At 41.6% G+C, this 14,858-nt stretch overlaps 1 protein-coding gene across 3 annotated transcripts in view; it reads left to right on the top strand.

The window, feature by feature from the left end:
- The window catches only part of agla (amylo-alpha-1, 6-glucosidase, 4-alpha-glucanotransferase a), a 158,049-nt gene that overhangs the window by 135,222 nt on the left and 7,969 nt on the right, over nt 1-14,858 (top strand). For all 3 annotated transcript variants that reach the window (XM_036137806.1, XM_036137805.1, XM_036137808.1), the window contains 7 exons: nt 7,879-8,012; nt 8,159-8,334; nt 10,003-10,105; nt 10,193-10,316; nt 10,554-10,655; nt 10,887-10,998; nt 11,254-11,389. In XM_036137806.1, the coding sequence (XP_035993699.1) occupies nt 7,879-8,012; nt 8,159-8,334; nt 10,003-10,105; nt 10,193-10,316; nt 10,554-10,655; nt 10,887-10,998; nt 11,254-11,389 (887 nt within the window). The remainder of the gene's footprint in view (nt 1-7,878; nt 8,013-8,158; nt 8,335-10,002; nt 10,106-10,192; nt 10,317-10,553; nt 10,656-10,886; nt 10,999-11,253; nt 11,390-14,858) is intronic.

The raw sequence follows: 14,858 nt of genomic DNA, 5'->3' as shown, positions 1-14,858 counted from the left end.
ATATATATATATATATATATATATATATATATATATATATATATATATATATATATATATATATATATATAAAACAATAAAAAAAAACAAAAATAAAATGTCTCCCAAGGAGCGTAATTTGCGTGTTCCAATATGATATAGATTATTGTCTTACAACAGTGTTTTGACTTCTTTCTGGTCCTTGGACTATGTGTATTTAATACCTTTATTTATATATAATTTTCAATCTTAATTGGTCAAGGGTGAAACTTTAAAGCAACCATTTTCTCTTTCAGGCTTTTGAGCTTCTAGTGTTTTTCTATAAATGATAAGAGTTTTCCCCGTAATTCAGCACATTGAGAAGGCTACCCAAAAACAAACCGAGATTAGAATTAGAATTTAACCCTCCAGAAGCTGGCTTTATTTTATGTTTTGCTGATATACGTTTCGTGCCCGACCAGAACACACTGACCCAGCCTTGCCACAAAAATTCAGATGTTTACATCATGGTCAGATTTGTTTATCATATCTTTTGTCCTGCCTCAGGTTAAACTGTTCCTCTGAGGTTCGCCTCAGCTCAGCATAACTAATAACATCAGATGATTTTGTAATTGATTATGCGCTAAGTGTGGCCTTCGTGATATTCTCTAAATGTCTCTTTAGTTGCATTCAAATTCCAAGTTAAAAGGAAATAAAATAAATTAATAGAAAACCCTTAAAAAACAACCATATTTAGTTCCATACAGTTTTCTTCAAATCCAAAGCACAGTTTTTTACATCTATTTAAATCAAAGATTCCTTTCAAATGGACTGGTTTGTGATGAATTATTATTATTATTACAAGCAATGAGATCTCAGTAATTTTATTACTGTAGGGCTAAAAACAAGTGATAGGATCTAATTTCCCACAGTAAACTCAGGAAGCTTTATGTATGGATTATTACCAGTTTCAATTTCTAACAAAGCTAAAATATTTTTTGTTCAAGCCATGTTAATCTCTCAGTTTATCAATTTAATTTGGCCGGATATTTAATGTGGGAAGAAAACAAACTTTGTTATTGAAGTCTCCCTTTTCCTTCTTTAGCTTTTGACCTATTTCATGCTTAAAAATTTATTTGAATTAGGGAGCTGCAGTCTCCAGAAAAAAATAAACATTTTTGAAACCATGATATTTATAATTTGAACTGAATTAGTTCACACAGAAGAAAGTTTAGTTGCACACGATACACAGTTACATAGAAATGACGACATTCAGACAAACAAACACACACAGGCCTTTACTTCTGACGGGGAGGGAGGGCTGGTCAGATCCTAACGACGGTTATGGCAGCATCTTTTAAAATGCCCTGGCCAACCACACGTCCAGCACAAGGGCACATCGTAATCTTTGGTTGGTTCCTTTCTATTATTTCTGTGCCGCGTTGTATCTCTACTGGGAATTTGACCCCATGGAGGTCTCTGATACATCTGACATGGGACATCTGGAGGGAAGGACCCCACAACCTGGTCTGAACCAAACACAGGTGTCGGGGCAATAACCATCTGAGCTTTTGCAACATTCTTCTTCTTCCTCCTTTTACTTTGTTTGTCTCTCAGCTTTTTTAGCTGTTCAGCTAAGAGTTGTTGTTCTAACTTCTGTGATTCACTGCTTATCTGTTTCATATTCTTTTCCCCCCTATCCAGCTGATGTACCAAAGCAGCCATCCATTGATCTAAAGGCATGTCATAACTCGCAACCATTCTGTCCATGTCCTCTTTAACATCCTTGGTTTGGCCCTTTAACATTGCCTGTTTAAAGAGTTCCTGCAGCGTACCTGATAATGGGCAAGAGCCCGTCTGGTCTTCCCATACTTTCAACATTCTGTCCACATATGCTGAAGCTGTCTCCCCTGCACAACGTGTAGTGTCATTTAAAAGGCCAGAATCCGTACTTACCGGATAGAACTTCCTCAGTGTGCTCCAAAGTTGCCGTGTCACCGGAGCCAAAGGAGCAGCTGCTCCTAGTTCGTCAGTTCCAGCAAAAACTTCAACCGCATGTACCTCATGTGGTTCCAGGTATGCTGATAAGCCAGTCCTCACATCACCAATAGCCAATACATGCCAGCTCAAAATCTTAAAAAAACTTCGATCCAAAGGTGCGCCCCTTCTCTTGGATCAGGGAGCATGTTCCTCAGCTGAACACCGTCAGCACATGATAGAGGGTTGTAAGCAACTGCATGCACCTGTCCTGTAGCACTGTGAGTCTGAAACGATGGCAGTTGCACACTTTGTTTTTTTTGCAGGTAAAGAAAGATCAGTTTTGTTAGAATGCAGATTATATCTGGGGCCCTTTTCCGCCCTGTATTTGCACGTGTCATCGGTTTTCATAACATCTGTGTCATCTAATTCTGCAGTTTTAAGAGCGTGTCTTACCACTTGTAAGACACGCTCCCGTAGCTGGTCTCGTTTGTGTTTATCTAACCTACTTTTTCCATGCATCTGTCTTACATCACAGCTTATCTGTCCCCCACATAACTCCATACCAGGCACCTGCACCGAAGGGTCTGATGAAGTCACCACACTCCTGGCCTTGGATAACAGTTGTTTAGTATCACCACACAGATTGTTTTGCATAACAGCGGCTGCACCAGAAGCAGACATGTCCGGAATGACTGGAGTTGTGTACTTACCTTCTTGTTTGAAAAAAGATGATTCACTTACCCCCTGCAGACGTTCACTCTCTTGTTGTTGTTTGTCGAGGCCTGAGAAGCATATGCTGAAATAAAGTTTGGTTAGCTTTAGTAAGCCTGTTATTTTGATTTCCTCTTTTTCGTATTTTTCCAGAGCAAACTCGCCAGCACCAGCCATTTTTACTTGTGCTTGGGCTAGTCTGTTTTTTAACATTTGTAAATAGTGAGTACACATCTGGGCTTCTGGCAGAGGCCCCTCTGCATCACCAAAAACCCCGTCTCCCCTCATTTTTTCGCACCACTCCTCGAATTGTTTCAGATGATGTTCAGCGTCTTTGTGTTGAAAGCTTGTCACTATGCACCCTTTTCCTGTCTCCAGCAGTGTTCTTAAAGAACACCCCTGGAGCTCATTTACTACTGGATGTTCAGCCATTCCAGCACTCACACGTTTTGGCCAACCTGCCGGTATAATGCCCGGAGCCCAGTCCAGTGAGAGCTTATTTTTTATCTCTCAGACACCAAAACTTATTATGTTCCTATATGCCTTATTATAGTGTTTTTACACTGCAGTTTCAATGAGCCAGTGTACTCAGGATGAGCAGGTTATACGTCACCTGAACAGGTGCACCCTTACTCTTCACTTCACTGGCTCAATGTCAGTAACGTGTCACACACACACACACACACACACACACACGAACACACACACACACACACAAACACATTCACCCTTTATGGCAAAGCTTCAGTTAACTCTGTACGTACCCTTTTTACTTACCCTTTTGAAATATAATTTGACTAGCAGCTTTTAAAGTTCTTTAAGAGAACTTTTGGAGCAATCGAAACCAAAAATCTAACGGCTGGCAGCTTTTGGAACTACTTATGGTGGTCCCTGGACTCTAAACCTAAGCCAACTCATACAGGCTCGTTTTTCGAAAAGGCAGCTTTTATATTTCCGTGAAAACGAAGAATTTTATGTTCATCCCCACGAAAATAAGGGGCTCTAAACCCGCATTTCTAGGCTACATGATGTTTTAGAAGCCACGCGTAACGGCGTGCCTGTCAGTCAGAATGGCAGCTTTTATGCTAAACACAGAGGAAGACGTATCTTCCTCTGTGCCTAACAAGGGAACCTTCTATACCCAAATTCTCAAGGTTCACAGTATTTTCAGAGACCTGGCCAGGGTCTACCGGACTTTCACTGCTGTGACCACACGCAAATCCCAAGTTTTTACCGACACGTTTGCTAACAATTATCCTCAAACTTTTCTCTGCCTTTAGGAGTGTAAAAAGTCTGCCCTTCCAGGAAGAAAAAGACACTAGGAGATAAATGGAATCTCTTTACCTTTTTGTGTGTTTTTCCTCTGGAATGACGTCCTGGCCGGAAAACGGAAGGTGGTACGCCGCCTTTTGGGAACCGGGCGGAAACACCAATTTGTTACTGTCTTCACCGTACCCCGTCTACGGTGAAACACCCTCGGTGGACCCAGCTCTTTTTACCCAGTCAGGCGACCCCCACTTACTCATTACCTTGAATGTAAGACGCATAAAACAGACAAGTATACTTTTACTTGTATTTTATCTACGTAAAGACAGAGAAACAGTTAGTCACACCAGCGCTGATGGGCTTTTGATCGGCAAGAAGCCCCAATTGCTCATCACACATACATTATATAGGGATCTAGGTACACATCCATGCAAGGGCTGTACACATCCAAACTGTGACATCAGTAGAGAAACTGTCACCTCCAGGGTGGTATCTGATAGATATGTGCCAATCTTTTGGGTCAGTGCCATCTAAGTGTGCCATGCAGTTCTGGGATAAACAGCTCGTTCCACTTGACCTCGTTGACATCCTAACACTACCACGGGCCTCTTGGCTCATTCTCTTGCCACTTCCACATCATAGTTCTAGAATAAACACGTAACCACAACATCTACCATTATGGATCACTATGTCCATTAATGTCATACAAGGTGATCTATGCATGCTGTCTGAGCCTTTAGATCATGAAGCTGGGACTACGGAATCAAAGGGGCAATGTTTACAAATCAAAACCTTTACCTGTGGTGGCTGCAGTTAGACTTTGATTAAACTACACACAGGTGGACTCAGTTTAATAATCACGGGTCTCATTTTATAAAACATTGCTTAGGATTCCAAAAAAAGTAAAAAACAAAACAACTGGACTTGTTTTTTGTAGTTGAAGATGTTTCGCTTCCTGTCCGGGAAGCTCTATCAATTCAAAAAGTCTGGAGGAATGTGGAGTAATAAGCTTTATACAACTGCCTAACAAACGCCTTGTAATGGCTTAGATAACATGCAAATTCAACCGAAACAGGTCCACCCCCTTAGTAATGGGCAGTCGTTAAAGTCATTAAGGCAGTAGATTGAACCAAAACTGGTCCACTCCTCTGTAACGAGGAGTCGTTAGGGTTGTTATTGACCTGGCTTAAAGAAGCAATGTTTTGATCACTTGTATGAGGTTGAGAATGGCGTTCTGCGAGCGAGCTATTTTTAGAATGTGACGTCATATCACGTGGTACGCGGTAGGATAAACTTGCGTTGTCTTCTGCTCTTTCGCTGTAAAAGAGCTGTACGTTACCCTTGGTTTTACTTGGTAAAACGACTGCTTTTTCCAAGTCTAAGACGTCTCCTAACCATGTTTTTTAAACATTGTTGTTATGGAACGTGCAACAGCGACTCGAGGTACGCTGATAGGCCGCATATGAAGGATGTTTTCTTCATTAATTTCCCGAAATTCAAGACTGCCAAGAAGAAATGTGTGCACTGGGTACACTAGTGCGGTCGGCCTTCACAACAGTTCAACCCGAAAAAACATCCTGACCCGCGGGGGCGCTGGCCATTCGCTTCCATACGCCTCCGCTCGCGGGGGGTGCGGGCCGGGCGGTCTGCCGTGCCGCGCGGCCGCCAGGGCATATCGTCTTTCCTCTCTCCCCTCCGTTCCCCCAACGCCCGGTGCCTCCCGTGGGCCTCACCCGAGCCGGGCTCGACCCCCTGGTCTGGCTCCTTGTCACCCACCGAAGGCACCTCTGGCGTCGCTCGCCTGCCTCTGCCACCAAAATGCGCATTCCCGCCGGCCTGCTCCCGTCAGGTATGTAAACAGTTATTTTGTAGCTACCGATTGGCAAAATATACCGATTCCTGGACGGTGATTACAAACAGAAAAAACGGCCAATGACGCCATGAACGCAGAGCAGGGAAAAAACATCGACTTTCCGTTCGATCAACTCGGCCCATTTTCCAGTCTTTCTAAGCCCTCGACACTCAAGCCATCATTTGAGCTGAACGTTAGTACATTCTTCGACAGTTCTACCAGTAAACTGGGCGCCTGGGACATCCTCTTGCGATAGTTTAACAGCTGAAAAGTCAGTCATATCGTTGTATCTGTTGCACATGTAATGGCTGGTTGCTACGTGCGCTCTCAACCTGTTTGTTCCTACGTTAGCGGCAAGGGGCGTTGCTCATGAGATGGTGACGTCACGTGCGCGGTACACTATTGAGGTGACGATTGGCCGGAATTAATCCTATAGCTGTATTGTAGGTTTTTGAGAGTTGGAATCTAAGGCCCCCTCCTCTGTTTAAGGTTGTTTTTTCTCTCTTAACATAGATAGCTTCCTTCACACCCCTTTCAAACCATCTGTCTATATGAACATTTTGGTCCTCAAAAGAGTGTCCTTTGTCCTTAAGGTGTAGGTGGACAGCAGAGTCTTGACCTGAGGAGGTAGCTCTCCTGTGTTGAGCCATGCGTCTGTGGAGAGGTTGTTTGGTTTCTCCAATATAAAGATCAGAACATTCCTCACTGCACTGAACTGCATACACCACTCCACTCATCTTAGGTTTGGGGGTTTGGTCCTTGGGATGCACCAGCCTCTGTCTGAGGGTCCTGTTTGGTTTGAAATCTACTGGGATTTTGTGTTTGGAGAAAATCCTCTTGAGTTTTTCAGAGACTCCAGCAACATATGGGATGACGATGTTTTTGCGTTTATTCTTCTCACCATTTTGTTCTGCAGCGGGTCTTTTGGATTTTCTTGCTGATTTGACAAAAGCCCAGTTAGGGTACCCCAAGGTTTGGAGGGCATCTCTGATGTGTTTCTGTTCCTTGTGCTTCCCTTCTGTTTTAGTCGGGACATGCTGGGCCCGGTGTTGTAAGGTTCCGATGACCAAAAGTTTGTTATGTGTGTGTCACACACAGACCAATATCTTCTTTTTGACTCACACCACCCACTGGAGCACAAACTGTTTTTTACTGTTTTTTACTTTTTTTGGAATGACCATGACCTGGATGACTGAGAATATTCACCAGCATATTGCTTAGGATTTTTACTAAAAGTCTTTGTACACCCTAAAGCCGAAAATAGTGCCAAAGAGATCCTGATTCATAAATCCATGCACATACACCAGCAAGCAATTTCCCGTTCTAAATCACAGCTGCACCTGAACATTTGCCTACTGGGTTCTGCCATCTACACGCTCATATTCATCCATAAATGGTCAATGCAAAGCACTTCATGAATGTCAATGTGTATTGGAATTAACCAGCTGATCAATGTTTTTTCATGGTTAACAATGGCAACCACGGAGAAAAGAGCAAAAGAAAAACGCAAGATTAAAGCGCACTTCCTCTGCATTCTGAGGTTTTAGAAGGAGGGTTAGGAGCAAATCCGGGAAAAGGATGTGATGTTGAGACATTGGGTGTGCTTCGGTGGCGCAGTGGTAAGCACACACCAAAAAAAAAAAGCACACACCACTCATGTACGGAGGCCTTAGCCCTCGACGTGGCCGACCTGGATTCGACTCCGACCTGTGGTCCTTTGCCGCATGTCTCTCCCCCTCTCTCGTACTCTCATTCCTGTCAGCCCACTGTACAAAAAATTTGTGTGAAAAATGTGTTTATTTCTTATGAATGCTTATGCTGGTCAATCTCCCTTTTATTGGAAAGTCACCTATGCCAGTTTCAGGCCCTGGTTTATGCATATGCAGCATTTATAAATGAGAAACCAAGTGAATTCTGAAGGCACTAGATTTTGTTTAGGAGTGTCAGAGTGAATAGGAAATAAATATGAAAATGAATTATTGTTTTCCTTTCACTTCACTAAGGTGCATGTCATGTGATATGATGTGTTGAAAAAAATAAAAAGTTCAAAAGGTATGTATAGTTCAGTAAATGAAAGACCTATAGTGATCATCCTTTTATTGTTTCTGCAGGTGGGTCACTGGTTGGGAGCCATGTTTGACTACCTGAGGCATTTCCCTCGATACCTCATCCCTTGTTACTTTGATGCCATCCTGGTGTCGACCTACACCACAGCTCTTGATGCCACGTTTAAACTCATGTCGAGGTACAAACTATTTAGGTTGCATTTATACTATTTTGAGCTTTTCATTGTCTGGTCTGTTAATATCTGATGGAATATGAAGCTTGCATTAATTCAAAACTGTTATTACTACAAAGGGATACTTAAGTTAACACATTATTTTTAAACAGCTTCATCGAAAAAGGTTCCACTTTTGTTCATCACCTGGCGCTTGGCTCGGTTCAGATGTGTGGTGTTGGACGTTGTCCGGCTCTGCCTCCCATTTCAACTAAAGTGCCCGATGTCCCGTACCGCATCAGTCCCGTCACCGGAGAGGAGGAGCAGTGCTGTGTCTCACTGGCAGCAGGTGTCATGGCAACACACACATAACACTGTGTATATGGATTTAAAAAATGCTAATGTTCTGAAGGAGTAAATTGTGAAAGGATGGCACTAAGAATTGCTTTTTGAATGCCAAAGAGAGCCCAACAGATTTACTTTCACATGTGGAGCATTACTGCTTTTGCTATAGTGCTTCGCTTAATATATACTAGTGATGGGTCCGGCAACACCGATGCGTCGGCGCATGTGTCGAGCTCACAGAGCGAAACCCGTGTCGATGCGCGTATCAACACGGGAAAGTCACATGACCGATACAGGAACTGTTTCGTACTGACTGACGCGCCAAACTGTTTCTGTTCCCTCTAAGCTGCACGCATGTGCATTCACGCACAGCGGCGCGCACAGCAAAGCTATGCTGCGCAGTAAATAAAATCCAAGCTGAACTGTAAACAAAATAACGGTTAATAATGGTTAATATTTAACCATTTTGCAACTCTGGTGTGATGGTGTACCACAGTCTCGCTCTGTGAGCACCAAGTGCTGATCGGAGCGCACCACTGATTGATGGGTTGGGCAGACGCCTTTATGGTTGGGCGGGTTGCTCTGTGCGTCTTTGTTCTGAGTGTCGTTTCAGAAAAAAAACGGCTGATCTACCCTTAGTAGAAAGCTGCTACTCTAAGTAGCTCTTCCTCCCTTTGTCATACTCAGGATGTCCGATTTAAGAACAGATGATATCAGTCAGGTAACGAAACACAGCGCCCGATCAACCATTGAACGTGAGCATAATAAGGTTGGAAGTACGCATGTCCTACGGGTAGAATTAGAAATCTTTAAAGAAGGCATATGGACAATATTAAACCATAAACAATGCCGTTGCTGTTGGAAACCGCAAGAGAGAGTTGTTGAAGAAGTCAATGCATGCGCGATATGAAAGTTATGTGATGGAGAATTAAAGCTTTTTTCTCACACGTCAGTCATTCAACACAAAAGGGGGAGTGTGTGTATGTGTGTGTGTGTTAGGCATTGAAAGGACATGGCAGCAAAAAATTTGTAAAATAAATAAATAAAAAAGCCAGTCCACATGCATCCTCGTTCACATTATTTATTGACTGTATCTAAAAAAAATCAAATATATGTTTAATTCAAATAAAAATATAAAACAATACAATGCAACATACAATGATTTAAATTGTATTGTGTATACTTGGTCATCAAATCAGTGTCAGTTAACTCTGTCAACCAGGTTGGCTGTAGGGATTTTTAAGGTCAAGCAGGTGTCAGTATTCAGTGACACAGTATCGGCCCAGTATCAATACAGTTTGGCAATGTGTCTAAACGCTTCATGACGCCTCATCGACCCATCACTAATATATACGGAAAATACTTTATTTGATATTGGGATTATTTCAAATTCAGTGGACAGAGAAATGGAAAGGTAAAAGAGAAGGAAAGAGAGGAAGAGGAAGAGAAAAAGATGAGGCAAAATGTTGAAGTTGAGAAAAGGTGACAAAACTGGAGTAGAGGAAAAATAGTGCAAGATAACATCCATGGAGTCTGCTTCTACACCTGCAGAGAGATTTAAGAAGAACAGCAAAACCAAACAAAAAAGGCATCACAGGCACAAATAGTAAAATTAAATGATAAAAGAATACAGGTGATTTTGTCAGTTTTACATAACTTTTATTTCATTTAGGTCTTCCTCACTTCTCTGCTGGAATTTTCCGTTGTTGGGGCAGAGACACTTTCATTGCTCTCAGAGGACTCATGCTTATCACAGGGAGACACACTGAGGCTCGGTATGTGTGTGATCAGGACTGACACCTAATTTATGCAGGACTCAGAACTGAGCTGTGAAATAAACCATTCTGTCTTTGTATCCATAGCAACATCATCCTGGCATTTGCTGGAACCCTACGTCATGGTTTGATCCCCAACCTGTTGGGAGAGGGTTGCAGTGCCAGATACAACTGCAGGGATGCTGTGTGGTGGTGGCTGCAATGTGTTCAGGTACATGAGAAATGGATGCAGGAAAACAAAAAGGGAACCTTTCAAACATTTTTAAACTACTGTTGCCAATGTCATTTACTACTGAAAGATTTTGTCAGAAAATAAAATAAAAATGCACTTTAGTAGGGTTTCTACACTTGACACATAGTCAATATTTGTGATTTCAAAAATTCACAAATAATCACAATTAAGTTTTTCCCCCACAAGTGAGCAGTTGCTTTTCCTTTTTCTCTTCAGGACTACACCAATATTGTTCCTGAGGGATATGAAATCCTACGTTGCCTAGTCTTGCGCATGTACCCTACAGATGACTGTGAGCCCTGCAAATCAGGGGAAGTGGTATGTTTGCGGTAGAAAAGGTCTGAGTGTGAAACCTTCACTGATTACTGTTCTTGTTAGACGGTAGACTGAGGGCAGAAGCTGACCCTTGACAAACTTTCCTGTCTTTTTTACCATCTTTCTTTTTTGGAAGTCACCGTTTTACCTCCACTAGAGGTTTCATACATTGCAGTTGCATATGATTCCATTAGCAAAAAACATGTATTTTTTTTTTTTTTTGTGCCTGTCCAGGAGCAGCCATTGTATGATGTCATCCAGGAGGCACTGCAGCGCCACCTAGAGGGCATTTCCTTCAGAGAGAGGAACGCAGGACTCAAGATAGACATGAACATGAGAGATGAAGGTAATATAAGAGCAATAAGAAGACACTTTACTGTATTGATGCTGCGACTAGTGTTTGTATACCTGTTTGGATGTTGGATAATCTAAAACATTATTTCATCTATAAATAACTAACATTGTGGACTGTACATTTTGGATGACTGGTTGATTAGTATATCACCAATTTGTGACATAACGAACAACAAAGGGCTTTGAAATGAGCTCTGTTGTAATTTGGCATAACTAAAGTGATGCCCGATCTTCCTATCCTTTTCAGGATTCAATGTTGTTGCTAAAGTAGACCCAGCAACAGGTTTTGTGACTGGAGGAAACCGCTTCAACTGTGGCACTTGGATGGACAAAATGGGGGAGAGTGACCGAGCGAGGAACAAGGGGATCCCTGCTACTCCGAGGTAACTCACAGACACAAAGGCTCTTCATATTTCTTCTGAATGATGGCAGAATGATGGGTAGGAAAAGGTGCAGCAGAAAAAAGGAGAATGAATTGTCAAGTAAAAGCCCTTAAAGTATTTCGGGGAGCTTCACAAGGAGTGGACTGAGGCTGGAGTCAGCAGATAAAGAGCCATTATCCACAGATTAATTGTACAAATGGACTGAAGAACGGGACTGAGGAGGAAAAAGAACTGTTGGTCCAAAGTCGTGTTTTCAGATGAAAGTAAATTTTGCATTTCATTTGGAAATCAAGGTCCCAGAGTCTGTAGGAAGAGTGAAGTGGCACAGAATCCATGTTGCTTGAAGTCCAGAGTGAGGTTTCCTCAGTGAGTGATGTTTGGGGTGCCATGTCATCTGCTGGTTCTGGTCCACTGTCTCTTCTTAAGTCCAAAGTCAATGCATCAAACTACGAGGAAATTCTAGAGCACCTCATGCTGTATGAAAAGGCTGATTTTATTTTCCAGCAGGACTTAACACCTGCACACACTGCCAAAGGTACCAATAGCTGGTCCAATGACCATGGTGTTCTTGATCTTGATTGGCCAGCAAACTCCCCTGACCTGAGCTCCCTAGAACAGAGGTCACAGATTAGCGGACCAGGGTCCGGATCTGGACCCACATGCTGTCCAATCCGGATTCAACCTGATTTTAAACATTTATATATTACTGCATGATGACCGACAGTGTCTAACTTCACTTGCGCTGCTTCTCGTGTTATTATGGTGTAGCCCTGCGGAGCGCTTTGCCCCTAGCTGCACGTGATGCAAATTAAGATGTGTCAGTTAGGGTTGATGCTGCTAGCTAATTTTAGACACAGGCAAACCCGTGGCAAGGCGGGCAAGAGGAAGAAGACGAAGAGAAAAAGAGCAGAGAAAGAGTGCACTGCTAGAAGAAGCGCAGTGAATTTGTGAAAGAAAAGTGAAATGACGTACTCAAAAATTAGGAAAGTAGACAGAAAATAGATCTTTTAAGGAAGAATGGACTGCCACGTACCCATTTGTCTTGCCAGATGGGAGCACAAAACCAATCTGCCTCATTTGACTGAGACAGTCACTCTCATCAAAAGCAGCAACATTAAGCGCCACTACGAAATGAAGAACAGCACATATTCCCAAACAAATCTACTTGCTTCAGCCATACGTACGCAAAATATAGCAGATTTAAAGGCGCAATATTATCGGGCCTTAACAATTATGGTCCATGCGTTCACTCCTCAGCTGTTCTCTGAGAATTGTGTGGATATTGGGACAGCGTAAAAAGACATTCACTGATGCAATGGTTGTCAAAGAATGTATGAGTGCAGTTGCTATGACATTGCTTGATGGAAAGCAAAAAGAAGAGCTTGGCAAAAAAAAAAATACAGCAAATCCCTTTGTCAGCAACATCAACCATAAAGCAGAAACCGTGACATATGATGTACTGGCACAGGTTGATGTAGTTTAAAAGTCAGAATGCATATGTTTGCCTGTAGACAAGTCCACTGATATAACTGAAAATGCCCAGCTTGTAGTTTTTGGGGGATTTTTTAAGAAAAATAAAAAAAAATGTTTGAAGACCTGTAAGGTGTAGCATCTCTGGAGAGCAAAACAAGATGGGAGGATATCTACCAAGCAATAAAGAAGATGTTAACAGAAATGGGAATGGATGTGAGAAAAGTTGTTTCAATCACTATAAATGGAGTGACTGAAACAACTTTATAATGTTAGGTGGCTGAGTAAGGGCAGAGCTATGGAGGGCTTTTGGTCCATTTAAAAAAAAATACAAACTTTCTTAGAACAACTGAAGAGCCAAAAGGCAACACATTTTCTTTAATTTCTAACATAGAAAGGTTTCCTGGATCAGTGTGTGCTTCTGTGTCTCTGCTCTCTGGTCTTTAACTCACAGTCAGTCAAGGCAGAAGACCGCTCAGTCTGTTCATTAAGAACCCATTCCTTATTACTGAGATCTGAGGATTTTCCAAGGAGGCAGGTGAGACCTTTAAATAGGCAAATGCAGGGTCTCTTCAATTGGAACTGGCAGATCTTCAGTCCAATTTGATGCTACATCTTTCTGGTTTCAAACAGTCTGAGACAGCTATTCCAACTATGAAAAAGATGACCCTGCACAGTTTGAGTATGTTTGGCTCAACATAATGCTGTGAAGTAACATTCTCCAACATGAACATAATTAAAAATAAATATCAATCCAGTTTCCTTTGATATGTGCTTGAGAATGGCTTTGTCGCCATTCAAGCCAAGATTTGGAATCCTTGCAGGGCAGCCTAAAGCCCACTTCTCTCATTAAGCGATAAAAAACAGCAACAGTCAGTTCAGGTGTTCTCTGTTTCAAAAAGCACTCTAGATTTTAATATGGAAAAAGTTTTTTGTGCTTAAAGTTCTATTTTTATGTTGTTTGTAAAGTTAAGACATAGATGTATAGACACCTGAATTTAATTTCAGTGTTAACTGTTATTTAAATTAACTAATTATGATTAAACATTTCTCTGGACCTTTAACGGTCGGTGATTTTTATCAGTGAGCCCTGCCCTAGAAAATCTATGGGCTGTTGTCAAGAGGAAGATGAGGCACCAGACCCAACAAGGCATATAACCTGAAGGCAGCTATCAAATCAATATGGGCTTCCATTACACCTACGTAGTGCCACATGCTGATCGCCTCTGTGCTGCAGTGCATTGATGCAGTAATTCATGCAAGAGGATGCCCAACCAAATATTGACTGCATAGAAATGGACATATTTTTCAGAAGCCTGATATTTGTACTTAAAACATCCTATTTTCAGTGGTCTTTGATATTAAAATTTTCTGAGATTCTTGTTTTTTTTTTTGTTTTGTTTTTTTTCCTGAGATTTTGGATTTCTTTACCTATAAACCATGATCATCAAATATATAAGGAATAAAGGTTTAAATAGTTTTACTCTGTGTAATGAATAGCTATAGAATAAGTTTCACTTTATGAAATTGCAAAAAAATTGCACTTTTACACAATATTAAAATTTTTTGGAGACGTTCCAGTGGATTGTTGTAAGCATGACATGTTTGTAATGTCGCAGTGAATACCATCAATAGCACCAACAATAATGCTGTATTCAAACTGTCTAGTTAGCAGTGATGTGAGTGACATCTGAGGCCTTGTCTACACGGAGATGAACATGGTACATTTTCAGAAATGATTAAGAAAAAGTGTGCATCCACATTAGGGCTGTCACGATTCATTGAATGACTCGAGGACCTCGATTCATAAAATTCAACAACTCAAAATTATCTACCTTGAAGATTTGTTACATTGTTAATTTATTCAGCACACTGTGTTCCTGTCAGTGGGCTACCACTATTGATAGCCTAGCCTGCTAATACATGTATGCCAAGTGTGTTTATTCACTATGGAGATAGAGAGCAGTGCAGAGAAAGAGACCTCAAGTTTTAAAGATGT

The sequence above is a fragment of the Fundulus heteroclitus genome, chromosome 6 (assembly GCF_011125445.2).
Source record: "Fundulus heteroclitus isolate FHET01 chromosome 6, MU-UCD_Fhet_4.1, whole genome shotgun sequence".
NCBI lineage: Eukaryota > Metazoa > Chordata > Actinopteri > Cyprinodontiformes > Fundulidae > Fundulus > Fundulus heteroclitus.
Note: the sequence above shows the minus strand (reverse complement) of the source record. Positions and strands in the feature narration are given on the sequence as shown.